This window comes from Fistularia commersonii, chromosome 18 (genome assembly GCF_037954325.1).
Source record: "Fistularia commersonii isolate RoL2024-O1a breed Wild chromosome 18, RoL_Fcom_v1.0, whole genome shotgun sequence".
NCBI classification, from domain to species: domain Eukaryota; kingdom Metazoa; phylum Chordata; class Actinopteri; order Syngnathiformes; family Fistulariidae; genus Fistularia; species Fistularia commersonii.
This window is the reverse complement of record NC_141301.1, coordinates 16,080,503-16,107,050: the sequence shown is the minus strand read 5'-3', so window position 1 is coordinate 16,107,050 and position 26,548 is coordinate 16,080,503. Positions and strand designations below refer to the sequence as shown.

Below are 26,548 nucleotides of genomic sequence, written 5' to 3'. Positions count from 1 at the left end.
CGGACGCCGAAACGCTGATCCACCACGACCGAACGCCTCGGCGAGGAGGTCCGAGGCGGACCGTCATGTGACCACCGAGGGGCAGAACGGGTTCCACACATTTCCTGCAGATCTTCCTTGAGGAGGTCATACGTGCATTCGTAGGGACTTCTAACACAGATGAGTTGCACACACACACACACACACACAAGGGGTTGGGTGTGATGTCAGTTGTAGGTTTCATAAAAGCAAAGAAAAAACAAAATGCAAAGGTTTTAAAAATGAAACTTCACTCTGGAGGGTGTAACACACACCCTGCACACACACACACACACACACACACACACACACACACACACACACACACACACCTCAGACGTAAGGTTCCAGTTGTCTCACCTTCACGCTCTGTGTCGTACATGGAGCAGAACACGCTGCGAATGCTTTCCCGTGAATTCACTCTTATTAGATTGAAGGTCACACTTCTTCTTGTGACCACACGCACACACACACACACACACACACACACACATACTCAGATGTACACAATTTAATTTCCCTCCAAGCCCCTCTTGTTTACATGCCGACTCAGTAGTTTTCCAAATGTTCCTGCTCAGCGTTGGTCTCCCGAAGGTCTCCTGAAGGTCTCCTGAAGGTCTCCTGAAGGTCTCCTCCATGCATCTGGACCTGGAGATGATTGACGTCCGTCCGGCTCCTCAGGGACGCTTTCGTTTCCACCTCCGATTGTCAAATGGTGCCGCCTGGAAAGGCAAATGAGAGGGTGAGTGTTTGGGTTTGAGGTCACGCTGGGACAGGAGGGTGTTCCTGGGATACACAGTGTGTCTCACACAGGCAATTATTTGTGTGTTTGCTTGTGTGTGTGTGTGTGTGTGTGTGCGTGTTGGTGTGAACACACACACACACATATGACCACACACTGCTTCCTTTTTCCAGAGAAACCTTTTCAGCCGGGCAGCAGCGGTTTGCACCTCCTCCTCCTCGCAGCAGAAGGTCCCTGCTTGGATTCCCGCAGGGTTCCTCCATGTTCTGGTTCATGGAGTCTCCATGTTCTCCCCGTGTCAGCGTTGGGGTTCCTCAAGGTTCTCCGGGTTCCTCCCGCAGTCCAAACACATGCAGGAGGTCCAGCGGAGGCCTTGCATTGTCCAGATTGTTTGTCTCCAAATGACGTGTGAGTAATAATATTCCTGCTGCAGAGGTGTGTGTGATCTGATTTCAATGGGCGTTTCGATTCTTAAAGGACGTCTCTGTATGTGTGTGTGTGTGTGTGTGTGTGTGTGAGAATATCCATTACTTCACGTGAGCTTTCTTTCTTCTTGACATGCCCCACCTCCTGTTTTTGGTAACTGTAACTGACGAATTCACACCTTTCTTTTTTTAGCGTATGCGACCGCGGATATGAATTCTTTGTGTTGCTGCTCTGCCGGGTCTCCACGGCCGGACCGTTTGCTGTCACAGCGCCGCTGTTTTTCGTCACGGGCGTCGCGAGCAGCCGCAGGAAGTGCGCGCGCTTTGTGCGAGCCGAGAGAAACAGGATGGGTGGATTTGTCGAGGCAGGTGCCCACGAGTTAGTCAATATAGGCGAGCAGGAAATTGCGCTGGCACATAAACAGCCTCTTTGCCCACAAGCGGCAGCTGGAGAAACACTTCCCCTTCAAACTCCTCTTGACCTTTCCATTCTCTGACGCCGTCTTCCGTCTTTCCGTCCCGGGTCTGATTTAAAGCGATGCCAGAAGTAAAAGTCAACATTTGGAGGTTTGTTAGCCAGACAGCTGCCTTCCATCACACTCGCGTCCACCAGACGGACAGAAGAACCTCATTCTGTGACATTACGTTCACATCATCCCGTCTTACTCGGTCCTTTAAAATGTGTTTTAGAGCCGTTCATTCATTTGCTTCCTCACGAGTGACGGACGTTTGACGGACGCGTGACGGAAGGCCTGCGCGTGAAGATGAGCGAGCGAGCGAGCGAACCGCCCGACGTCTGCGTGACGTTGAAATGAGAGGATGAACGGTTGCAAGTCTCAGCGTGACTTTTGAATGAGAGGGTCGGTGGTCGTACGTCTCCACATAAGCCCCGCCCCTCGCCCCCTGACGGCGGGATAGGCTCCGCCCCCCCCCGACCTCGGAGCGAAAGAATGATTTCAAGCTCAAAGTTCTTCTGGCGCGCCGTGGGTTTTGGAGTGACAGCGTCTGGCGCTGGTCCTCCTGAGAACGCCTGACCTTGTGACCTCTGTCCGCCGCCGCTGCAGATGAAGTCAGTTTGGTGGCGGCCGTAACCCCGGCACATTATTCATGTATCTGCATATTTGGCCTTACGGCTCAGCTGTATTACATCTCCGTGTTTTCCAGCTTGTCAGGAGCACGACCAGCCATAACATCAGCGTTACACCAGGGAGAAGGTTTGGGAAATAAATCCGCAGAAAGGAGGAGAGCGAGGGCCGACCATATGTGGGCGAGAAACCAGCGCTCACATTGTTTTTCTTTTGTTTCGGCCGCGCGGCCCCACCTTAAATGAGGACGGGGAGCCAGGGAGCGACGCCGGCGAGAAGCGGACGGGAATCCATTGAAGAAGCGGGTAGAAGGCGTCCCCCGCCTCGCCTCGCCCCGCCTCGCCCCGCTTGGCCTCGCCTCCCGAGCCAGCTGTTTTCCATTCATTCAGCAGGCAGAGTTCAGCGGCTGCAGGAGAGAGAGGGTGCGAAACACCAGGGCGCCCGACGTCAAACCCGACTGAAGGTCGCCGGTTCCTTTACCGGCCACGACGATAATGGACGAGACGCTGACCGCCACCTCCGCCATTGGTGTGTGTGTGTGTGTGTGTGTGTGTGTGGAGATTAAGATAAGGTCGTCTTTATTGATCCCTGCAGGGGAAAAACATTTGCAGCATTACAGTTATAGCATAAATAAATATGAATATAAATAGAGAGGCAATCAGAAGACAATTACACAATTTATTTGGATTAATCTTTGTGGTTTATGACCAGCATGACTGGGAATGAGAGTAGATTCATTTAAAAAGCCACTCCCTCAAAACAAGAGGTGAAGTAACTTCATGACAGCTGCAGTCTGAGGCAGCAGAAGGAAACAACTGGAGTGATGGGATTCTAGGTTTTCGTTTGTTCGACCTGGTTGAACCAGAGGTGTGTGTGTGTGTGTGTGTGTGTGTGTGTGTGTGTGTGTGTGTGTGTGTGTGTCTGTACGCTGAAGACGATCAGAAACATTTCAACAAATGAGCACTCAGGGACACAGTTCAATGATGCACTATGGAAATTACTTTGTGTGTGTGTGTGTGTGTGTGTGTGTGTGTGTGTGTGTGTGTGTGTGTGTGTGTGTGTGTGTGTGTCTTCACTTGTGAAGAATCAGGACAGATTAAACACCTCATCCGCACACGTTCTCCCCTGGGTTTACAGAAAACCTGCGGCTCTTCCTTCCCCCATTGCACGCGCACACACACACAAACACACACCCACACACATACACACGTACACACACTTACATACATGCATGCACATACACACACACAAACACACACACACACACATTGCGTCATGACATTGGCCACAAACAAACCGACAGCTCAGGGGAGCAGCACATACTGAGCCTGCCTAAACACACACACACACACACACACACACACACACCTCCCCGTTTGACATTACAAGGCTCCCTGAGGGCACCCACTGCCCGACAGCTGACACCTCAGACCTTTGCCACCCGATACAGGATGTGCGAAGGTGGCAGAGGGGCAGGAGGGGCAGCAGGTGGGCAGGAGGGGCAGCAGGGGGGCAGGAGGGGGGCAGCAGGGGGGCAGGAGGGGCAGGAGGGGGGCAGGAGGGGCAGCGGGAGCAGGGGGCAGGAGGGGCAGGAGGGGGGCAAGAGGGCCGGCTGCCACGCTTCATCCTGGTGACATTTGGATGAAAAGTAATCCCATTCTCCATAATCCCCTATGGAGTCTATTCTCTTCCACATTTTAAATTTAGATTTTTACATTAACATTTGATTTAATCTCCAAACTATTTTTGTATTACTGGATTAGTAAGAATGGGTTCTTTTCTGCAGCAGCTCATAAGAAAACTCAAAGCCCCATCTTCATGAAACCCCTGTTAGAAATCACAGATATGAATACACACACACACACACACACACACACACACACACACACACACAGTTCTAGGACAGGATGTGTAACTTGGTGGTTACATGGTTTTCTGCATGTCTCTTGGTGCACACGAGGTGAACCTTCGCCACGTGTTTGTTTTCCGTGCCGCCAACTGACGGTTCTCCGGTCGGATCCTCCAGACGGAGGAATCCGGCCCTTAACGGTCGAGACCATCTTCTCCTCCGGAGGCCGGCGTTCCATTCGTGGAGCGGATCTCCGAGGTGTAATATTTCAGGACCGGTGAGAATGAGCATCGCTCGTGGAAAGCGGCTTTTGCTCGCCGCGTCCACTCCGGCTCCTCGGCGGCTAAGCCGCGGCCAGGACCCGAGCAGGAGCTTTCCTCGGCGGGGACGCGCTCGCCGAGCGGCCGCTTCACGTCGCGGGCGGAGAGCCGAGCGAGAGTTATGTGGAAAGTCTTCCAGACGCCTTCTGATTTCAACCGCGGCCTCAGGACGGCGTCCTCGAAGCACGACTGCCCGGGATCCGCGAGACGTTCGGCTTTCATTCGTCATTTCGAATATGAACAAACGAACGTGCGTTTTCAACGGGAGCCGGAGCTTCGACTTCCATCTGGCCGACCTTCACCCGCGAGCAGGTGGACCTCACCTGGACCTCGACCTGGAGATCGGTCAGGAGGAGGAGGAGGAGGCGCTGGATCCCGTTTTCCGAGCGCGTCCTAGGAGTCGGGGAAAAGCCCGGGCATCTTCACCGAGATGAACAAAACACGGCGGGAGCCAAGATTTAAAGCATGACAGCCTTTCTCCAGCGCCAGGATGGAGCTCACAGAGCAGGAACTGCTATCAAACATCTGGAGGCCACTCTCTGACTCCCCGCGCTGGAGATAGTAATGGTTCTCACACAGCGGCGGGGGCGCATGTGGCGGCGCTGGCGGCCCGCAACCTCGCTGACAGAGTAATGGATCTGCTCAGTGTTGCATGTGGACTCGGCGTGATGTATGAGATTCATTGGAATTCTCCGTCCTAAATGAGGCACTCGCATGTCTCTGTGTGGCAGAACACACACACACACACACACACACACACACACACACACACACACGTGCCATACTCGACTACGGTCTTCAGATGTGACTTCCTGCATCAAACCCCCAGCACTTCACACCTTCACCTTCTTCTCAGCGCCTTTCTTTGAGGTCAGGGTGAAACAAGGAGGATAAATAAAAGCTCCATCAACATGATTGTTCAAGACATTTTAATTAGATGAAATTATAAAATAAAAAAAACACAATTGAAATTTACACAGAAATGAACTATAAAACATTTTTTGACATGCAATAAATACATTCATTTCACTAAAGCAAAGAAAAAGCTCAATACGGACAATGGAAGGAAGGCAGAAATACAAAAATACTGTCTGGCTTTAGGTATTGCTTGTAATGGCTCTGCCGTTTCCACCAGAGCTTCTCTGAAGTCACGGGAGGAAGCGTTATTGATGTTTCGGGGGGGAAAGAGCCCGACTTCCACTGAAATGTTCATTTCCATTGTGAACTTGTGATGTATGTGCGATGCATTGTCGACCCCCCCGTCCTCCGTCTGCGTGGCTGCCGAACGTTCTCATCCTCCAACCGTGGAGCCTCGACCACCTCCGAGCATCAACCTCATACTCATCCGCTCATAAGTCATCCGGACGATCCATCATTTCTGCACCTAATCCTTTCCAAAACCAGATTTTTTTTGCATCAATGTGCATATGCGTGTGTGTACATGTGTGTGTGTGTGTGTGTGTGTGTGAGGACCCTGAGGCTCCGTTACGTCTCGGCACGATGCAATCGGCTGTTCTTCAATATTCATTTCTCTTAAAAGAGGCAACTCTCCAAACTGAGCAACTCCACCTAAATACCCCTGACCTCATCCAGAGCCGCAGTCTGCCACCTAGCTGTGTGTGTGTGTGTGTGTGTGTGTGTGTGTGTGTGTGTGTGAGACAGAGGGCTACAACCAGATCTTCCCTCAGCTAACTCCAATTCTCCAACAATCCATATTTCCTCTCTCTGTCGCTGCTGTTTTTCTGTGTGACTGCAGGAGAAGCAGTGAGCTGGAGGACCAGAACCTCCCTCTGGAAGGCGTACGAGCACGGCTCCGAGGGCACGGCGACCCCGGAGAAGCCGCAGGAAGGGGACGACCAGAAGCCCGAGGCTCCTCCGTCCCTCAGGTATCTCCGAGGGCCGCGGCCCCTTCCCTTCCCTTCCCTTCCCTTCCCTGCGCTCCGTCTCCTCGCCTCGGAGGAGGACTTGGCCGCCGCGGCCCCGGCCCCGCTCAATTGCGCAATTTCATACATGTTTACTTTACTGGCATCTTCCAGAGCATATTTTCCCCCTCGCATTATTCTGCGTTTCCTCCGCGACGATACGCCGTCTTTAATCCCCCCCCGCTCGCCGGCCGCCGGCCGCAGGATCGACATGCAGTATCCGTGTCAGGCGTCTGCGCGCTTTGGCCCGTCAGCCGCCGTATCTGAACACATGCCACTGAGTTCACTTTGGAAATTGATCAGGGCTTCAAGAAAAAGAAAGTAGCTCCTCACATAAACATTTAGACAACTGTCTTCTGCGGCATGAAAAACAGCTGGAAGTGAGCGAGTCGAGGGGGGAGGGAGGGGCCGCCGAGGGTCAGCCGTGTGCGCCGAGCGCAAGAGGGGGGACGAGGAGGACGAGGGAGGGGTCGGGGGGCTCTGAGGTAACCGGGGCGGCGAGCGGGCGGGCGGGCGGGCGGGCCGAGCTCCACGCCGGAGGGAGGGAGACGGAAAAACAAAAAGAATGTCAGAAAGCGGAGGACGGGCGGCCGTGGGATCGCTACCGGGGGACGACGACGTCCTCCTCACACAGACCAGCGGTTCAGGGTTAGGGTTAGGAGGGGGGGCAGGTGCAAACACACACACACACACACTCTGTCAGCCTCCAAAAAGGTGTTTCAACGTCAAATTAAGCTTTATTTGATAGAACTGTTGGCGCCCGCCTGCACGTGAATGTGCACATGTACTTTATGCACTTTGTGCAGCTTCTGTCAAAGTGCTTGCTTGTTCTGCCTGGTATTTATACACCCGCAAAACCCCTGACATATGGTGAAAAATAGAATTAAATATATACATATATGTATGTGTGTGTGTGTGTGTGAGTGTGTGTATATATATGTACTCCATTTTATTTCAGGGCTCTGGTGGACACTAGCAAAGGGGTTTCTAGGCCGATGACAGGAGTTCAAAATCGACGGTGTCTCGTCGGGGTGACGGCGCCTCGCTCGCCCCGTCAACACACCCGATCCAGGGCCGCGAATTTGCGCGGAGTGTTTGAAGCGCTCCTCTCGAACCGCTCCGACGGCACGCAATCAAAAGCCGCTTCCGGTAATCGGCCTGTTTTTAATTATCCAACACCGAAGCGTCCTCTTGAACTATCGGACGCACGCTCTTCTGGTTTTCTGGGTCATTGTGTCGCCTCGCAAAGGCAGAGCGCGATGAGAAAATGGAAAAATCGGGAGTCGTGATTTGTTACAGACCCGTTTCTGGGATCGGATCACGGCGGCCGCGAGGTGTTTGCGGACCGTGGCGTCCTGTCACCCTGATGCTGAGCAGATTTATTCCCGCGGAGCGAAGAGGGGAAGGAAAAGAGAAGATACGGCTCCTTGTTTTCTTGAATGGAGTATTTTAGAAGTACTTTCATACGGAGACAATGGCCCCCCCGTGGCCCCGCCGCTCGGCGTTCCTCTCCCTCCGTCCTTCTATCTGCCGCTGAGCAGAAACACGGGCACATCCTGCTCGCCGCAACACGCCAGCCAAGAGTTCACATCCTGCTCCTCGCTGCTCCTCCTTCACACCGGCCCTCCTCCCAGGACGTGCATCGGAGGACCTCGCTACGCTCGCGCAGCCCAAACAGACGCTTCCCCTTCTCCAGATACCCGGCCCACGGCGACGCGACCGGCTGATTTCTAACGGTCCCACAGAAACGCCCCGCCGTTATCGCCCCCTCTCTTCCCTGCCGGACTGATTTCAAGTGACGGCGGAAAAACGTTATGTTATTCCAGCGGTGCGAACGGAGGGGGGGGGGGGGGGTCATTAAATCAGGTGATGGCGGAGCCCGGAGGGAGCAAACCGAAATCCACTTCAGACCCGCCGAGGGGCCGTCTCCGACGTTTCTCTCTTGTTTTGATACAAAACTCATTCCCTCACACTTCCATCCAAAACAAGCTTCCTCAAAGTGCGTATATATGTGTGTGTTTGTGTGTGTGTGTGTGTGTGTGTAGAGCCCTCCATCGCACTGACTAACCTCAGGGGGTCAAACAGTGTGAGAGCAGCTCGGCCCGCTCGTCTTTTCGGGGAGGTCTTTTTGGCGCGCGTCGCGGCGTCGGGCAGCGCCCGTGCCGTCGCGATCGCTGCAAAAAAGCCGGTTCGGAAATTCACAAACAGACAGTTAGGACGCCACCAGAATGACTTTGCCTCATGTGCTAACAATGGAGCTGGTCAGACCGACAGACGCCTCTTTGAGGACAACACAATAGGATACGTATACCGCTTAGTAGGAAGAAAAAAAAGGTAATATCAAATGTCATCTCCCCACCGTTACAATAAAACAAGAAATGTATAAACACAAAATAACCACAGGTTTAACACAGGGCAACTGCCCTGTCGACTTGAAACGTGTGTGTGTGTCTGTGTGTGTGTGTGTGTGTGTGTGTCTACATGGGATTATGGTGAAAGCGTGCCGGGTTCAGTCCTGAGGTGAGCGGCCGGTTCACGCGCGGCCGCTTTCGTTTAGGAATCGAGCCGAAGAGAAGAAAAGTGACAGGAAGCAACGTGTGCGGTTGTTCACGTGAGAAAGGCCTCTCCGATGTGAAATCGGGCTTTTTCTTTGTCTTCAGTCTCTGGGAGTCACAGTGTATCTTTGGCTTCGGTCTTCACATTCACCCTCTGAGGTTGCCGTTGGCACCATAGTGGTCAGGGGTTTCTGATTGGAATTTTAAAAAGAGAAAAAAAAAAAAAAACAGAGAAAGGAAAGGAAAGGCCGGCATGTTCTTCGGGATAAACATTTCAAGACAAAAATGTGCCTCCTGCCCGCAACCTTCAAGTCCTCTTTTGTTTTCTAGCGGGAGGAACTGCTGGTCGGCCAACACAGAAATGTGTCATTCTTTATTTCCTCCTCTGATTGGGCGGAGGGGGGGGGGGGGTGGCGGGGGGTGGCGGGGGCTAGCGCGTTAGCAACTGGATCAGACGGGCCACGGTGGCAGGCGTGAAATGGGACATCGCGCCGGCTCGCAGTGTGAATTGTCCCGGAGAAAGTGAGATTTCACAGGGATTACTGCAGCGCGGCAGCTGGGCCCGGAGAAGACACACACTGACAGATTAGCAGCTCGCTACTCGCTACGTGAGCGTGTGTGTGTGTGTGGGTGTGTGAGTTGCATTCACTTTTACATGGAGGGGGGTGAAAGGTCAAACAGCGAGACAGAGGTCTGCGCGATCACACACCACGCCTTCCCCGTAAACATCTGTGTCACACACACACACACACACATTAACTCTGCCTGGCTTTGCGTGGCTGCGGACACAACGACACAACGTCACACACACATGAACACACACAAACGCCCGCGTTCCGTGGACAGCGCCAGATGGTTGAGGAGGAGGAGGAGCCCCCGTGAGCGGCGCTGGGATCGCTGGGATCGCAGGGCCGCGCTCGCCGCTTCTCAACAACAACCGCGGGTTATGGGAATCCGATGAGTTTGCGGAGATAAAGGGGTGACACTGATTGTGAAACTGATCTGGCCGCACATGCACGCGCGCTCAGAACACGCGGCGATAATAAGAAAGGCACTTGTATCGTTCAGTCGTCGAAGGCAGGCACGAGGAGGAGGAAGAGTGAGATACGTAACTTGTCCAGTACCCCAAAATATTGGCTTTAAAAAAAAAAAAATCCTCTTATTACTTGAAATGTCCAGAAGCTCTGGTAGATGTTCTGCTCAGGTCCGGAGACGATCCCTGAATCTTGTCCTGATGTGCTTTTCCTTTATTTTCTGTCTCTTCTTCCTCCACAGAAGCTTCTCGGTGGAACACAGGTTTAGGGTCTGATTGCAACATTCCTTTGCAACAGGTTTGTTTTTTTTTTTTTCTTCTTTTTTTTTTTTTTTTTTTTCAATTTCACAATAATATAAAAATAAATTAAAAAAAAATCATTTTGGTTTTGGATTTGTTGCTTTGGCTCAACGGCTGGAGGTTATTTTTTTTTTTTGGTTTTCCTTTTTTTTTTTTTTAAATGTTTATTTGCATATACATACATGCTTCTTCAAGCGAGTGTCCCTTGGTCACAGGATAGCAAAGTGCTCCTTTACAAAGGAGGGTTTTTTAAAAAAAGGCCAACATTACATGCTGAGAAAAAGGCACTTATAGTGTGCATGTTTTTTTTTTTGGTGTGCATTCGCAGGCCTGTTTCTTCGGGCCTGAGTCTGAGGTGCAGAGAAGATACTTAGTTGAGGTGAATGGCTTTTTTAAAAAAAATACTGCATGTTATGTATGTGTGTGTGTGTGTGTGTGTGTGTGTGTGTGTGTGTGTGTGTGTGAGTGTGTGTGCGCGCACACAGACCTATTAGTGATTGTGACCACCGGCAGCGGCTCTTAGCTGGGAGAGTATCGGTCGATGCGGGCCTCGGCGAGGGCCTGCGTGGGAGGAGGCAGCGGCTGGCCCAGGACATCCATCTTGTCGTGGGTGAGGCCGAGGTGCTCGCCCAGCTTGGAGAGCGGGTAGAGGCTCTCCATGGCCTTGGCGTCGGCCACCAGCTGCTGCTGCGCCTGGATGATGAGCTCGTTGGCCTTCTCCCCGAGGTGCTCGGCCGTGTATTTGCTCAGGGGGTAGATGCCCTCCGAGAAGTCCAGCTTCAGCTTGCCGTCGGCGCTCAGGCCGCCGCCGGAGCCGACGCTGCTGTGCATCTTCATGTGGCTGATGAGGTTGCGCTGCTGGGCGAACTTCCCCCCGCACACCTGACACTCGTAGGGCTTCTCCCCGGAGTGGATGCGCATGTGCTCGGTGAGGCGGTACTGCCGGGTGAAGCGCATCCCGCAGGAGTCGCAGGCGAAAGGCTTGAGGCCCAGGTGGCTGCGCATGTGGCGCGTCATGGTGCCGCGCTGCGTGAACTTCTTGCCGCAGATGCTGCAGGGGTAGGGCCGCGTCAGCCAGTGGGTTTTCTCGTGCTGTCGCAGGGTGGCCGGGTCTTTGTAGGACTTCTCGCAGGTGGAGCAGCGGTAGGGGCGGATCATCTCGCCGATGCCCACGGAGCTCAGGCCCTGGCCGGATTTGGTCTCCAGGTGGGAGAGGCTGTTGAGGCCGCCGCCGCTGTTCAGGCCGCCGTAGCCGTTGGTGTTGCCGCCGCCCCCGCCGCCGCCGCCGCTCTTGCCGTTGCCGCCGCCGCCGTTTCCCATCTCGCCGGCGGCGTTGACGTACAGCTCCTCCTCGGTGTGCGTCTCCACGTGGGCGTTGAGCTGCTCGGAGCTGGGGAAGCCTTTGTCGCAGGGGATGCAGACGTACAGGTTGTCCCCGAAGCTCTCCGGCTCGTACGGCAGGTGGAAGCGTCCCAGGGGCCCCGAGGGGGAGGGCCGGCCCTCGCTGCTGCCCGTCTCCTCCGTCCCCGAGCCGCTCTTGTCGTCGCCTCCCTCGCTCTCCTCGCCGGCCTTGTGGTGGTTGCGGTGCCGCTCTCCGTTCTCCCCGCCCTCCTCCTCGTCCTCGTCCTCGTCCTCGTCCTCGGCGGGGTACGACAGCGGCTCGTGCTTCACCCAGCGGTAGATGTTCCCCATCTCCCTGCCCGCCTCGCCGCTCTCGGTGGGGGTGTCGGGGCTGGGGGGGCACGGGAAGCGGTCGGTGCCCTGCGAGCCCGAGCGGTGCAGGTGGGGCAGGTGCGGCGCCAGGGGCTGGTTGAGGTGGGGGAAAGGCGGCGGGGTGAGGGCGCCGGTCCGGTCCGTGGACTCCACCTTGTCGGAGGGGAACTCCCGGCCGTTGGCCCCCTGCATGGGGCTGGCGCGGCCGCTCAGGGTCCCGTCCCGCTCCTCGTCGTTGTGGACGCCGGCCAGGTGGGACTGGGAGGGCGCGTGCTGGGACTGCGAGCCGGGGCTCTTCTTGGACAGGTCCAGGCCGTAGTTGGGCGAGCAGTTCCTGTCGGCGTGCGCCGAGCGCAGGCCCAGCTGGGCGGGCAGCGCCGCCTGCAGCGACGGGAACACCTGAGAGCCCTGCGTGGAGGTGGGGGCGTACAGCTCCCCGGCGTGGAGGGCCAGCCGATGGGGCACCAGGTCCTCCAGCGGCGGGGGCCGCGGCGGGTGGCTATTCATAATCCCTCCCGGAGGGCAGGACTGGATGACGGGCGTGGAGACCCGGTACCTCCCCATGTTGCCCAAGCCCATGCTGTTCGGCCCCATCTTGGAATAGGGCAGGAAGGCGGGACCCGGGCGCGGGGGGTACTTGCCGTTTCGTTTGAGCTTCTTCTTGCACAGAGCCACCAAGTCGAGCAGCTGCAGGTAGCTGGCGGCGGCCAAGACCGCCCCGAGGTTGGGCTCGGCGGGCGAAGCGGGGTCTCCCTCGCTCAGGCGGCCTGTGTAAATATAGTCCAGAATGACCCTGAAAACCCCGGGACTCACCATCTCGTGGTCCAGGTTAATAAGATTGTCATGGACCACCAACGACTTCAAGTAGAGGCTGCTGGCAGCCAGAATGTTCTTGTGCGCTCTGAAGAGGGCGTTCTGCACCACAATGATAACATCACACAGGAAGCCCTTGGTGCGCTGACTGTTGAGCTGCAGGAGGAGATCCCTAGCATGACTTGGAACTTCCATGGCATCCAGCATCGTCTTCAGTCCGCCACCTGCAACGACACGCATCGGTGAAACTCCGCGCGGCGACTGGGACTCGAAGGCGACACGGACGGTACACAAGCCAGGGGACGGCAACGAATAAAAAATACAACAAGAATCATCATCATAATTATCAAAATAATAATGGTTATTATGGCAATGACATTAATAACGATAGTAATAATAATAATAATATAGATAATAATAATATAGATAATTATGATAGTATTATAATAATTATCATGATAATCATCTAAATACAGTCACAACAATTATATAAAAATGACCATGATAATAATAAATGTGGGATCCAAAAAATATGTATTCATTTTAAAACATTTCATACATGAAATACATCACATCATTCTGTAGGATTTTGTTATTTTTACTTCTAACTTGGGAAAAGATAGGGATTTATATCAAGAAAGTAGAAAAGCGCAGCATAGATTAGAATAGAATAGAATTAGAAAAGAAAAGCTTTCTTGTAATTGCATAAAAGTGCAAAACCAATTTATAAATATAAATGTAAGTGAAATATAATATATATATGTTTATAAATTTATACATATATAATAAACATTAAAACATACATAAATATAAATACATAAGTAAATGCATTTGAGTGTGTATATATATATATATATATATATATATATATATATATATATTTAACATATGTGTGTGTGTGTGTGTGTGTGTGTGTGTGTGTGTGTGTGTGTGTGTGTGTGTGTGTATAAATGCAACGGTTGGGAATCAAATCATCCCCTCAATAATTTTAATACAACAATAGAATATTCTGAAAGTTTTTGTTCTACGTACATTTATTTGTAATTTTTAATTTTGTACAAAATGTGGTTTCTGCAGGACTTGGTTGCAGATCATCTCAGAGCCTCGGAGCAAAACAGACCCTTCGACTGGTTTGTGGAGAAGCTTTCAGGATTTTCTCAGAAATTAATATTTCAGCATCAACGTCGGCCGAAACGCATGGAGGACAATTCAGGAGAGCGAGGCTCCGACACACTGACGCCAAACACCCCTGCCGCTGCGTGTGCACGTTCAGCCAAGGCAAAGCAAGGTGTTTCACCACTGTGATGAACAGGTGGGAACACACACACGCACGCACACACACACACACACACACACACACACTCAAACATCCAAAAAAAGCTAAGTCTGACAGCCTCTGTCTTGCACACTCATATGAGGAACGCTGAATGCACACAGTGTAAATGATCATCTGACGGTTTGAAACCTCACTGCGTCTCAGGCACACACACACACACACACACACACACACACACACACACACATACACACTCAAATAACAACAATAATTGTTCCATCAAGCCTAAAGTAAACGTATTAGCTGCACATAAGGCCGGATGTATTGTCAAATCAGAGGCATCCGAGGATAGTTTACTTGTCAGCTGAAATGTGTGTGTGTGTGTGTGTGTGTGTGTGTGTGTGTGTGTGTGTGTGTGTGTCCACAGGCTGCGGCTCACTGATGGGAAACAAGCAACTAAATGAATCTCACGTCGGCCGTCTGGTGGCGGCCTCGGCTCCGGAGCTGCAGCTGCAGAGGAGCACTTTACGCACAAGGGCTCCGTTTCCACGGTGAGCTCTTTTGCTCGTTTTCACTTCCATCGTAGGAAAAGACGAGGAGAGGCGATCGGGGTCATTTCCCGCTCCCGTTTCCAGACGCTCATAATTTACCGTTAAGGCAGACGGCGGGCCGTAGGAAGCGGGTCGGAGGTGTGTGTGACAAGCCGACGGCGGCGAGGCACTTCCATCGACTAACTCGTTTGTAGCGAGGAGCGGTTAGCGTGGTCGTGGAGGGCACAACGCACACACACACTCTAACACACACACACACACACACACATCTATTTTTCTGTCCCTGCACAGACACGGCGTGACCTTGCAGATCGTTTGCATCAGGGTTTTTTTTAAATTTGATCCACATTCAGACTTACAAGGCTAATGTAAGAAAACAGGAACGCGCCGGTTCTATGACAGATCTGATGGCAGGAGAAGGAGAAGGTGAAGGAGAAGCAGGAGGAGAAGCATCAGGTGTGGAATAACAGACCCGAGCACCTGCAGAAAGCTCTGCCGAGGTGTCATCAGGACGCTCGGGTTGTAACCGAAAACACTTCCGGGCCGCTGGTGACTGTTTGTACGGAAACCCGGCGCTCGGCTCTCCAATCTGAAATCCCAGAAAGGCTCGTCGACGTGGCCCCTCGGCCCCTCGGCCCCTCGGCCCCTCGGCCCCTCGGCCCCTCGGCCCCTCGGCCCCTCGGCCCCTCGGCCGGGGGACGGAGGGGGTTTTCACCTGAGCGGCTCCTCCAGGCTGGTGGAGGTGCATGAAGATCTTCGTGTGCGTCTCGAGTGTTGTCACTTCTGTGGGGTTTTTTTGTAGTTTTTTTTCGGGGGGATAAACTTCCTTCCTCCGCTGCATCTCTGCTACACACACATCTGCTTTCATTTTTATTTTTGCTTTTAATTTCTTTCTTTTTAATCCGCTGCCCTGCTCTACCCCTCCTCCGATTAAAAACTGACATGTATGTTTGTGTGTGTGTGTGTGTGTGTGTTGAGAGTAAATGTGTTTTCATTTCTGTATACCGATTTTTTTAATTTAAAAAATTATACATCGATAAATAATGGAGGCGCTTGCAGGGGTGCGTTCTACGGCGGGAAGAGGCCAAACAAACGAACACACACACACACACTCACACACACACACACACACACACACACACACACACACACACACAAAGTCCGATGATAGACTCTCGTCTCCCAGTTGGTCTGACACCTTGGCACTTTCGCGGTCTCGGTCGACGATAATCGAAAATCAATATTCACCGTGCGCGGGCGTCGGGTGTTTCCGGTGTTCGCGGGAACGTAACTCCAAGGAGTGTTTTTTTTTTGTTTTTTTTTTTTAAATTAAGAAAAAAAAATTATAATTGTAAATTAAATCACGCAAAAATTCGAAGACTCGGCTTCGTGTTGGAATCTTCCAGATTTAATTTCCAAATCGATCTTCTGGACCCCGAGGACGCGCCGCGCGTCCACGGCGACCGCGACACATTTTATCCTTTATATCAAAATAGAGCAAAGAGTTGTTTCCAGCCTCTCTTCCCTTCCTCTCCTTCTCCTCTTCCTCTCCTCTCCTCCTCCGCGGGGCTCCGCCGCGCCGCCCCGCAGCCCCGCAGCCCCGCAGCCCCGCCGGCCGCACGGCGCGGCGCGGCGAGGCGCGGCGGAAGGGGGCCTCCGGCCTCAACTGCCGGGAGGCGACTGAACGCACCGGAGCACGCAAACAAACACACACACACACACACACACACACACACACACACACACACACACACACACACACGACTAATCCACCGTTATATCCTCCTGCGCTTACCGGTGTCAGCGTGTACGGGGGGAGAGTGGGCGTCTGTACGTGTGTATATGTATGTGCGTGTGTGTGTGTGTATGTGTGTGTACGATTATGTACCTGACAACAGCAGACCACACACACACACACATACACACCTACGCACACACCGGGCCTGTTTCTCGTGTCCGCCTCCCTGAAGTATTTTTATTCCGTATTAACTTCTCAGAAAATGGTAAGTATTAATTTCCGGATAAAATATAAATATTTTTAAAGTTTGTCTGACCGTGAAAAATCATTGAGTTCATTTCGTGTTAAAATACCGGCTTTAAAATCTGTCGTATTATGGGATGTGAGTGCGGCTCCCGTTTCTCCTCCCGTGAACCGGCTTTAACGGAAACCAGTGAGAAAAGCGTTTCCGCCGCGCGGATCCGTTTTTCTTAGAAATGTAGATCGCGGTCCCGTGCGTGGACGCGGTCCGGTCCGGGTCCCGGTCCCGGTCCGGGTCCCCCCGCCCCCCCTCCCGGGTCTCCTACCTGCATGCCCGGCGTCTCCTGCCATCCGATCTAGGTGTCCCTTAATGATCATCTCTGCAGCGTCCAGGCCTCATATCTGACCGCGGACTGCCAGCCTCCAGGAAAGCATGCCAGCTTTCCGCGCACGTCTGCCAGCGCCTTCTTCCTCTCCTCTTCCTTCCTTCCTTTCTTTCTTTCTCTCTTTTTTTTCCGCGATTATTAATTGATCTGAATTTCTTGTCGCTCCCTCGGCCCGCCCTCCTTCTGTCCCTCCTCCCCTCCTTCTTCTCCTTCTTCTCCCCTCCTTTTAGAAATACGTGCACGGAGCCTCCTCCCCTCCTCCTCCTCCTCCTCCTCCTCGTCCTCTGCGGTGCGTGTGTGGATGTGGAGGCTCCTCCGTGGGGCCCCCGGTGTTTTCGCGCCCCTCGTGATGTCAGCGTGGAGGAGCGGGCAGAAGGTAACTCGGAGGGCAGGAACCCGCCGTGACCCCGCCGTGAACTCCACAGCGCGTCGTCTTAAAGAGACAGGGAGTGTGTGTGTGTGTGTGTGTGTGTGTGTGTGTGTGTGTTTGGGGGGGGGGGGGTGCTCGTCCCCGCGTCTGCGCGTCCCCGCGTCCGCCCACCCCCCGGCCCCGGGGCCCTCCGTGGCTCCGCCGAGGTCCACAACACGAACATCTAACCGGGGGTCTTGCGTGGAGCTGCCGGGTGGGAGGGGGGGTGGAGGAGGGGGCATTAAACCATTTATTCTCATTTAATTTGAATTATTTTGATTTATTTGCTTTTTTTCTCTACACAGAAAAGCTACGGCGCGTTGTTTTTGGGGTGTAAACAGATCGGATTTAACGCAAGTTTAAATCCTTCCGCTGACAGTCTGAGTGTGTGTGTGTGTGTGTGTGTGTGTGTGTGTGTGTGTGTGTGTGTGTCCACGCTGACCCGGTACATCCTATAATAAATTGCGCTTCCAGCCTGCAGATGCGGGAGGTCTCCTCTCTCCTTGAGATCAATACTGCCCGCTGATCGCTGCAGCTTAGAGTATTGATTATTGATGATCGCTGCTGATCGGTGGTGGGGGCGTCCATCCCGCCGATTTGTGCGTGCGTGTGCGTGTGTCGGGCTCACCTCGGACTCATGTCTGGGGTTCTGGCCGTCGGTCTGCTCTCCTCCGCGTCCGTCACCGCCGCCTCCTGCGCGTCCCGCTCCCTCCGGCGTCTCCCCGCGGACCTCGGCTCTCCTCCACCTCCTTCTCCTTCTCCTTCTCCTTCTCCTTCTCCTTCTCCTTCTCCTTCTCCTTCTCCTTCTTCTCCTTCTCCTTCCCCGTCCTCCTCTTCCTCGCCGCCGTGGCCGTGTGTGTCCCGCGGCGGCTCTCCCACGCCTTGCAGCGGCTGTCTCCCCCGCGCTCTGCGCCGCTCGGACCCAAAGCCGCCGGCGCAGACTTTACGCGCACAGCGACACCCAATGGCGCGACGGGCGCGCCGAGCGGGGAGCGGAGGGGGGGGGAGGAAGAGAAAAAGGAGGAGGTGGAGGATGGGGCGCGTCGTGCGTGGACGTGGAGCCGGAGGAGACGTGGGGGAAGCGCACATTCGTCCCTTCGTCGTCCCCTGACACACGTACACGAATACGCACACACACACATTGCATGCTTTGAGTTCAGTGCGTCTGCTGAGCAGCTCCTGCAGAGAACATGGCCGGAAGTCAGATTTATATTCAGATTAAAACGTTTAAAAGAGTGTTTTCATGTGTGAGTTTTAGTGAAGAGATGGAGTGAGAGGCGATCCTGCAGAGGCCGGGCAGACATCACCAGGAAGGAAGCTGAGGAGGGCTTCAAGGCTGGAGGAACAGGAGGCCCACACACACACACACACACACACACACACACACACACACACACACACACACACGCACACACACACGCACACACACAGGCAGGGAGGCCGAGGTGTTAACATCTGTGAGTTTGGTCTTCAGACCCGTCAGACTCTCAAACCTTCTGACTGATTTAACCTGCTTCACTGGAGACGTCCAGGCCGCACGTCTCCAGTGATCCCCCGTCTTCTGGAGCGGCGACCTCCCGGGGGAGCCGGCCTCGGCTAGCCGGCCCCCGGGAGAGCCGGCCTGGAGGGGGGGGGGGGGGCTGCGATGTTGTTTTGATCACAACAGCAGCTGACAATCCCATAAAGCGCGGCCTCTTCCTCCCGGAGTTTATCTGAGTTCCAGGTGCGTCACCCGGCCGGCGGCGGCCCCCGGGCACCCCGAGGCGGCGCAGAGCTGCCGGAAGGTATTGTGTCTGGCTTCCACGTTCCCCCGATGAACTGGAGATAACCCCCCCAGGCAGAGGTGAGCAGCGGGGCGGGGGGGACGTGTTCTCTGAAGGACGCGAGCTTCTGAGTCATGCTCCAAAACAGTGGTGCGGAACATTAGCGGTGTCATCGGCTCCGACGCTCCGACCCGACCGTCGGAAAACAACCTCACATTTCCTCCCGTCTCCGGACCCCGAACGTTCAGGCTTCTTCTGCGGTTGTAATCCCTGGTGTGGAGATTATTATAAATTGGTGACCCGGGTTTAGTTTGGGTGCGTTACAGTTTATATGCAGGTGTAACTAGCAATTAAATCCGGCATAAAAAAATGAGTTGGAGAAATTAACGACGGGGCCGGTTCTCCTCCAGAGGCTTCGGCTGTTTAGCGAGACTTTATCTCGCTGATCAATCCGCCTCCGGAGGACCGGAGCTGGACATCGAGCTTCAGCTTGTCAAAACAGCCGTGAACACGCGGCTGAACTTTTAATGAACCGACAACACACACACACATATGCGCACACCAAATTGGCGTCCGTAAGCGGGGCGTGGGTTAGCGCCGCGAGCCGAGGAGGCCGAGGAGGCCGAGGAGGGCCCCCGATCGGCGGGCCGAGGTGGACCGGAGCCGGAGGCCGAGCGGCCTTCATGCGGGTTTATGTGTGACGTGCACTTTGCGCACGAGGCCCGGCATCTGCGTGCGTGCGGCCCTCCTTCCAGACATCTGCGAGCGCAAACGCTGCTCAACATCCCCGAAACATCTCCTTTCAATTTGGCTTTTGACTGACGAATCTTTCCAGTCGCCCCCTCGCCGCTCTGCGAGCAGACGCGGCGCAGCGGCGGACGATAGACAGGACAGCCCCAAAGTAAACTTAACACCCTAAAAAAAGAAAACCATCACCATCCGAGCACTCGGCCTCATACTTCTCCCGACTGCAGGCGGGGAGATGTTTTCTGTTTCTGTCCTCTCCGTCTCCTCCGTCCCATCAATCACCCGTCTGCCCTTTCTTTATGTCTTTCCATAGGACGCGGCCGCACAACTCTCCAGATGCGGAGCCACGCACGGCGCGGGGGAGCGTTCACACGCCGACGGCTCTTAATTCCACGTAATGAGCAGCTTTGCAGCAATTTTAGATCACAGACATGTCATTTGATCCGGCCGAGCCATGGTGTGTGCGTGTGTGCGTGTGTGCGCGTGCGTGTGTGTGAGTGAGTGTGTTTTTGGGACGCTATTCTAGTTTGAACATCTGCTGCTTGAACAATTATCATGTCATGAGTACCACAAAAGCACAAATACAGTTTGGAAACGGAGTACTACCCAGTGCAACACAATACAAGATAGTACAATACCAGTAAAGCTCAGTATAGTGTAGTACGGTGAAGTACATTAAACTGCAGTACAGTAGAATCCAGTGCAGTACTGGCCATGGCAGTGCAGTACACTGAAGTATGTGACGAGTACCGTGATTCAGTCTCACCGGATGAAAATAACTCAATAAATCTGTGTGTGCACAAAAAGGCCGCACTTGTCCAGAAGCCGCAGGTGTCCATGTTGTAACATGAGATATTTACACACAAATCCTTTGTTTAAACTATAAATTAACATCCACAAATACGTACTGGAAATGCTTTGTTTTTCCAAACAGTGCCTGCAACACGGCCGATGGAAAAAAAGTAATAATAAAAAACACGAGGAAAAGTCCATTCTTTTGTTATCTCGGTCTTTCTCCTGCGCAGTAAAACCGTTTTTTTCCACGTCGGAACTGAACGGCCTCGGAATTTCATCGGTCCGATGTGACGAGGCTAAATGTGTCGGCGGCGTGACGCTCGTCACCCCCCTCCCAAAAAAAAAAAATCCATAAATTAGTGTTCAAAGCGTGGGAAAAACATAGCGGCTCATAATTTGGAAATGACGGTAGTCGTGTTTGTCTTGGAAGGATTAGTTTGTTTTTGTGCTCGTGCACTCACGCCACGAGGTAGCCTTTAGCTCGCCGCCGCCGTTGACTCACTCACAATGTTGATTTCGGAGCAAAAAAAAAAAAAAAAACATATACTTTAAAATCCCGAAACATCTGTCCTGACGCTAACGCTCGGAAGAATTGTCTTTCGCACAGGAAGGATCTCCGGAGGAGGAATCAAGGCGCGCTCGTCGAACAAGGCCTTTTTAATTCAGCAGGTATCACAGAGAGAGTGTGTGTCGCCGCACGTGTGTGTGTGTTTATTGTGTGCGTCTGCGTTGCACATGGCCGTCCGATGCGTGGTCTCTGCTCCCCGGTCCCTCCTCGTTAGCCTCACGCAGACCGGGAGGGAAGAGCAAACCTTTTGTTTTGTGTGTCCGACCTGCAGGCCGCTCCAGACCTCCTTCTCCCCGCCGCTCCTAAATCTCTTTTCCGGCTCGATACTGCTGAAAACCATATGCGGCGTGACATCAGCGGGGCAGGAAGCAGGGAGCGGGAACGGCGGAGCGGGGAGAGGGATCGGCCTGCCAGGTTTTTGGCCGGGTGATGTCAGCAGAAAAGCACTCTGGGAGGCCCGCGGGGAGGTGATTTCAGCCGAGCAGGTTGGAAATGTATTCTTCTTTTTATTATTTCACTCCCACCTGGATAATCATGGCCGGAGGGGCCCGAGATGAGAGGCGGCGCTCGGCCCCGGGGGGAGGCTCGCCGTCCATCTCGTGCAATAAGCCGCCACTTAACGCGCTTCACGTGCCTGATTTACAGCGCCGATATCGGGGGAGGTTTTTTTTTTTTTCCTTCGCTCCATCAGTTTCGTGTCATTTCGAATAAAAATCGGGGACGTGTCCGCTTCTTCTCGCCGGCCTTCCAGGAGCCCGTCGTCCCACCTGCTCCTGCTCTCTGGGTGAACTTCCCGGCCGTCCGGAGATCCTGGTCTCGGCGCTCCCAACGCAGCCCGTCCAGATCTCCTGCGGGCTACGGGCTACGGGCGAGGAGCGAGGAGCGAGGAGCCGAGTGCTGCAGCTGTGGTTTTGGAGCTGCTCCCCTCCCCGACGCTCCAGCTCCTCTCCGGCTCCTCCGGGGAAACACACCTTGGCCAGGCCCCAGGAACCGGGGAGTCAGGACCGGGTTACGGGGGATAGGAGGGGGGAGCGGGGGAAGGAAGGGTATCGCAAAAAGAGGAAAAACAGCAGTGACCTAATCTAACAGCGCCGCACCGCAGCACATACATCAGCCGTGCACGAGCAACCCCGTACAACTTGATGAACTGCTTGTTACTGCCGCTATTACGTCGTCTAAATTGGAATTCTTCCGCCGAGCGGCGGTGGGAGCTTCTGCCTCGCCGCCAGGAGGTCCCGGGTTGGATTCCCTGTGTGGAGTCTCCACGTTCTCCCCGTGTCTGCGTGGGGTTCCTCCGGGCTCCTCTCACAGTCCGAACACATGCTGGAGGTTCGTGGAGACCCTACATTGTCCAGATGTGTGGATGAGAGGGCGAACGCTTGGACGTCTCTGCGAGCCTCGCCTCTTGTCCAATCGCAGCCCTGCAGGAGCAGGAGAAGCCGCGTAGATGACGAATGATGAATTAATTCGTAGAAAATATGTGCAAAAGTCACCTTCCATTTTGAACCCGGGCATCTAAGCAGGAGCAGATTATCCAGCAGAGTCGGCTGCAGGGCCCGGGGCCTCCACGCTGGATCTGCCGGGGTTTCCAGAAAGGCGGGCGATGATCTGACCTGCCCCCGGCCTGTGCAGCTCCCGGAGCGCCGCCGCCGACCCCGAGAAGGTCACACGGCTCCGACAGCCGGCCTGGCGAACACGCACGACTCCGTGACGTCACACTTCCTGTCTGCGTCACTGCAGACATGAGCGCCTTCCTGAGCTGTTTAGCAGATTGTGAAGGTATAGATTATCGGAAGTGAACATGTGAAGTCATTCATTATGTATATTGAATCTATCTATCTATCTATCTATCTATCTATCTATCTATCTATCTATCTATCTATCTATCTGATAAACTGTTTTTCTTCTCTATATATATATATATATTTGTGTGTAAAATAATGCATTCAGATATACAATATATATACACCCACACAGTATGTGTGTGTGTGTGTGTGTGTGTGTGCATGGTGTGTTTATTGGATAATATATACATAAATATTCCAACTTTAGGAATTATTATCATTATTATTATTATTGATAATTGTTGTTTCAATATATCTTAATACTTTACTTTTTTAAAAAAAAATTTTTTTTTTTTATGAGTAGATCGTAAAAGACCGGCTCTCAAAAAGTACAACAAAACATGTCCTCCAATGCTCTCTGGGAGGACGATGTGCGGCCTGCCTGATGCTGACACACACACACACACATACACACACACACACACACACACACAGGAGACAGCTGACCTGCCTGGTCCTGACAGACACACGTTCAGCACCAGGGTTAATGACAGCTCCTCCACCTTCCACAGGCAGCGGCAGCTTCTTCAGCAGGAGGATTCATTCACTTGGTTTCCCGTAAATACACACTGATGTTTTTCAACTGTGATCCGTCTGTTTACGGCCAATCATCTGCTTCCATCCAACCCTCTGCTGTCACACCAACCAACTCTCCTCCGTCCATAAGACTCCTCCCTGGTCTTCCTCCAGACCTCCAACCTCAGCATCCTTCTCCCCAGATCTTCTCCATCCCTCCTCTGTCCGTGTCCAAACCATCTCAGCCTGACTTTTATCTCCTACATCTACCTGTGCCGTCCCTCTGATGGACTCCTTCCTGATCCTGATCCTTCTAGACCTCCTCGCTCCCATAGAGGAACCTCCACATCTCCATCTCTGTTGCCTCCTGTCTTCTCAGTGTCTCCAAAGCAGACGCCATGGCCTTGTGTGTGTGTGTGTGTGTGTGTGTGTGTGTGTGTGTGTGTGTGTGTGTGTGTGAGAGAGCGAGATCATCCAAGGCTGGTTCCCTTTAGCTTATCCCTTAACGTCTCTGTCCGTCTGCATGTTCTTCATCGATCCTGGTCTACCTTGTAGAAGAAGCTAGCGCTACTGGATCACGTAGCAGAGAGCTGCTAGCATGACGCTAACCGGTCCATCTGGAGCGGCCGTGGGGGTTCGGCGTCACGCCGGGATCGAACCGATGACCTTCCCATCGGAGGGCCGCTCCGGGTGTGAAGGGTTGGTGTTTGCAGGAAAGGCCACCTTCTTCTGATACGTCTTCTACTCTGAACGGCTAAAGTACAGAGGCGCTGAATAGCAAACCTTCGGATCACCAGGATGTCCACCGCCCAGACGCGGCTGACTCGCTGTGAGGTGGAGCGGATCTTCCTCTAACAAGTGAGATGATGGGATTTTTCACGGGGGAGGCGTCCGGCGCCGGAAGCCCGGGAGAAAAGCCTCTCCTTCGCGGCCCGAGCCGACGAGGCGGTTCGGGGCGACTCGCCGAGGGCCCTCGCGGTGGATCTGAGGCTCCGGGCTCCGGTTCCTCTCCCTCGCTCTCTCTCTCCCACTGCTCTCAGGGTTTTATGGGCTGTGTGCTGCGGTGCGCTGACCTCCCTCTCACCCCGGTGCCACCCAGCCGGTGCAGGATTCAGGCGCGCTAGGCCCCTGCCAAAACCACACAGCGCCACATCTGCAATCCATAAACGCCAGCCACTCTCGCTCTCCTACTCCCTCGCCCACACTGACTCTCACACTCCACTCTCGCTCTCTCGCTAACTTTTTTTTATTTTAATTTCCAAATTCCATGCGTCCCCCTTCTTTTTTTTTTTTTTTTTTCGCATTCCTTCGAGCACTTCCTCCCACCAGTTCTGGTTTTGTTCACGCCAGACATGGAGCGTCTCTTCCCTTATCTCCGGCTCCCTCGCTGCCCCCTTTCGCTCCTTCCGTTTCTTCATCCGCATCCAGCGGAAAAAAGAAAATCCTCTCACCCCGCTTCTATCTCCGGCGGGAGCCGACCCCGGCGCGGCGGTGGCAGCGGACCGGGAGCCGCAAAGCATTCCTGATCCGGAGAAACACTCAGTCACCGGCGTTGGTGTCTCCTGACGCCCCGGCGGGGGGCCGGCGGCCCGGGGACCGGCCGCCGAGTGTTTATCCGTTACAAATTGATGGTGTTTGGGAAAAATGGAGTGTGTGCATCTAAACCCAGGACCATTTTTGTACATGAGTTCCTTTAAGAGCATTCTTCACTGCGGGGGTATTAAACCCACCCCCCTCCCCTCGGCCGCTCTTTAACAAGATGTACTAAACACATCACTTAGTGCCCTCGCCTTCATTGGTGTTTAAGAAAAAGCAGAAGATAAATGGAGTGTTATGAAAGCGTCCAGCTCGCCCCCCCATGGCAAAGCAGACGTTCGTCTTCCTACGTTATATTCTTCCCCTTTTTTCCACCGTTCCGGGGGAAAAAATGCACGGGGTGAACTTTCGCTACACTTTAGCTCTTGGATCATGTTCGCCTCTCAATCCCAGAGTCTTCACCTTCTGGTTTCCCAGACATATTGGCAGGCCTCGGCGGTGAAGTCCCAGCACAGCCCGGGGATGAATCATGTTGCAGCAAGCATGCGAGAGCTCGGCTTTATGATAAATATTGCGATTCATAAATCAGAATTTCCTCAAGCGGGAAAACCGTGGGGCAGGGAAGGACGAGGAACCTTCGGCGAAAAAAAAAAAAAACGCGCCGGAAGGTCCGGAAGGTCCTGGTCCTTGTGCGCCCTGAGCATTCGGGTCAGGGCGGGACCACCGGAGAGGAACAGACCAGTTTAATAGAGCCTGTTTTAAGGTTCGACTCCGGCCCGGACGCTTTTCTTGACACGGCGAAGCTGCAGAACGGCAGCTCTGCCGCAGCCCCGTCGCGCCGTTGTCGTCGGTTCTGCCGCTACGCCGCTCCACGCTCGGTTCTGGCCGCTCGTCGCTCGCTCGTGGCCCTTTTGGCCGTCGCTGACGGGCATTTGCAACAAAGGTTTCCCCAAATAAATTAACTCGACGGTGGCCATTTGTCAAAATTATCCGCCACCACATGCCGCCCGCTGAGAGATTACAAACGTGCTTGTTTAAAGCGCAACTTGGGAGTTGTTTTTTTTTTTTCCGTGACTCCAGTTTCTTAAATACCCCTAAACATTACCCGTGTAATGAGTGTCCCAGTAAAAACATTTTAAAATGACAACAGGCATTAAATCACGTCTCCGCGGCTTCAAACGGTTGCCCCGGCGCTGGTCTTAATGCATGAGGTCACCGACATGCCAGCTGTTGTAATACTCATTATTTAAGGGCCTCCACTTCGCTCGCGGAAACTTTGCCCGTGCCGGTTCGTCGCTGCCCTCTAGTGGCCAAAGCTGCACTCGCAGGGGACAACTGGAGTCGCTAATTCCCGAATAAGAATAAGAATAAGAATAAGGACAACTTTATTAATCCCGAAGGAAA

General features: G+C 53.6%; 1 protein-coding gene and 1 long non-coding RNA gene across 3 annotated transcripts; one reads left to right on the top strand and one right to left on the bottom strand.

Moving 5' to 3' along the window:
- The first annotated feature begins 657 nt into the window (after positions 1 to 657).
- Positions 658 to 3,185, top strand: LOC147224586 (uncharacterized). Its single transcript, XR_015107484.1, has 3 exons — positions 658 to 760; positions 934 to 1,168; positions 2,350 to 3,185. It is a non-coding gene; the product is annotated as an uncharacterized LOC147224586 (long non-coding RNA).
- A 2,169-nt stretch (positions 3,186 to 5,354) lies between these two features.
- Positions 5,355 to 18,297, bottom strand: hic1 (hypermethylated in cancer 1). 2 transcript variants are annotated; one of them, XM_086164612.1, is made up of 2 exons: positions 18,004 to 18,297; positions 5,355 to 12,999 (listed from the first exon to the last, which is right to left on the bottom strand). In XM_086164612.1, exon 2 carries the CDS (start codon positions 12,980 to 12,982, stop codon positions 10,769 to 10,771), a length of 2,214 nt encoding a protein of 737 aa, XP_086020738.1. In that variant the 5' UTR covers positions 12,983 to 12,999; positions 18,004 to 18,297; the 3' UTR covers positions 5,355 to 10,768. The 2 variants fall into 2 exon arrangements, with proteins under 2 accessions (XP_086020738.1, XP_086020737.1); XM_086164611.1 differs by lacking the exon at positions 18,004 to 18,297 and adding an exon at positions 16,907 to 17,147.
- Positions 18,298 to 26,548: the final 8,251 nt, after the last annotated feature.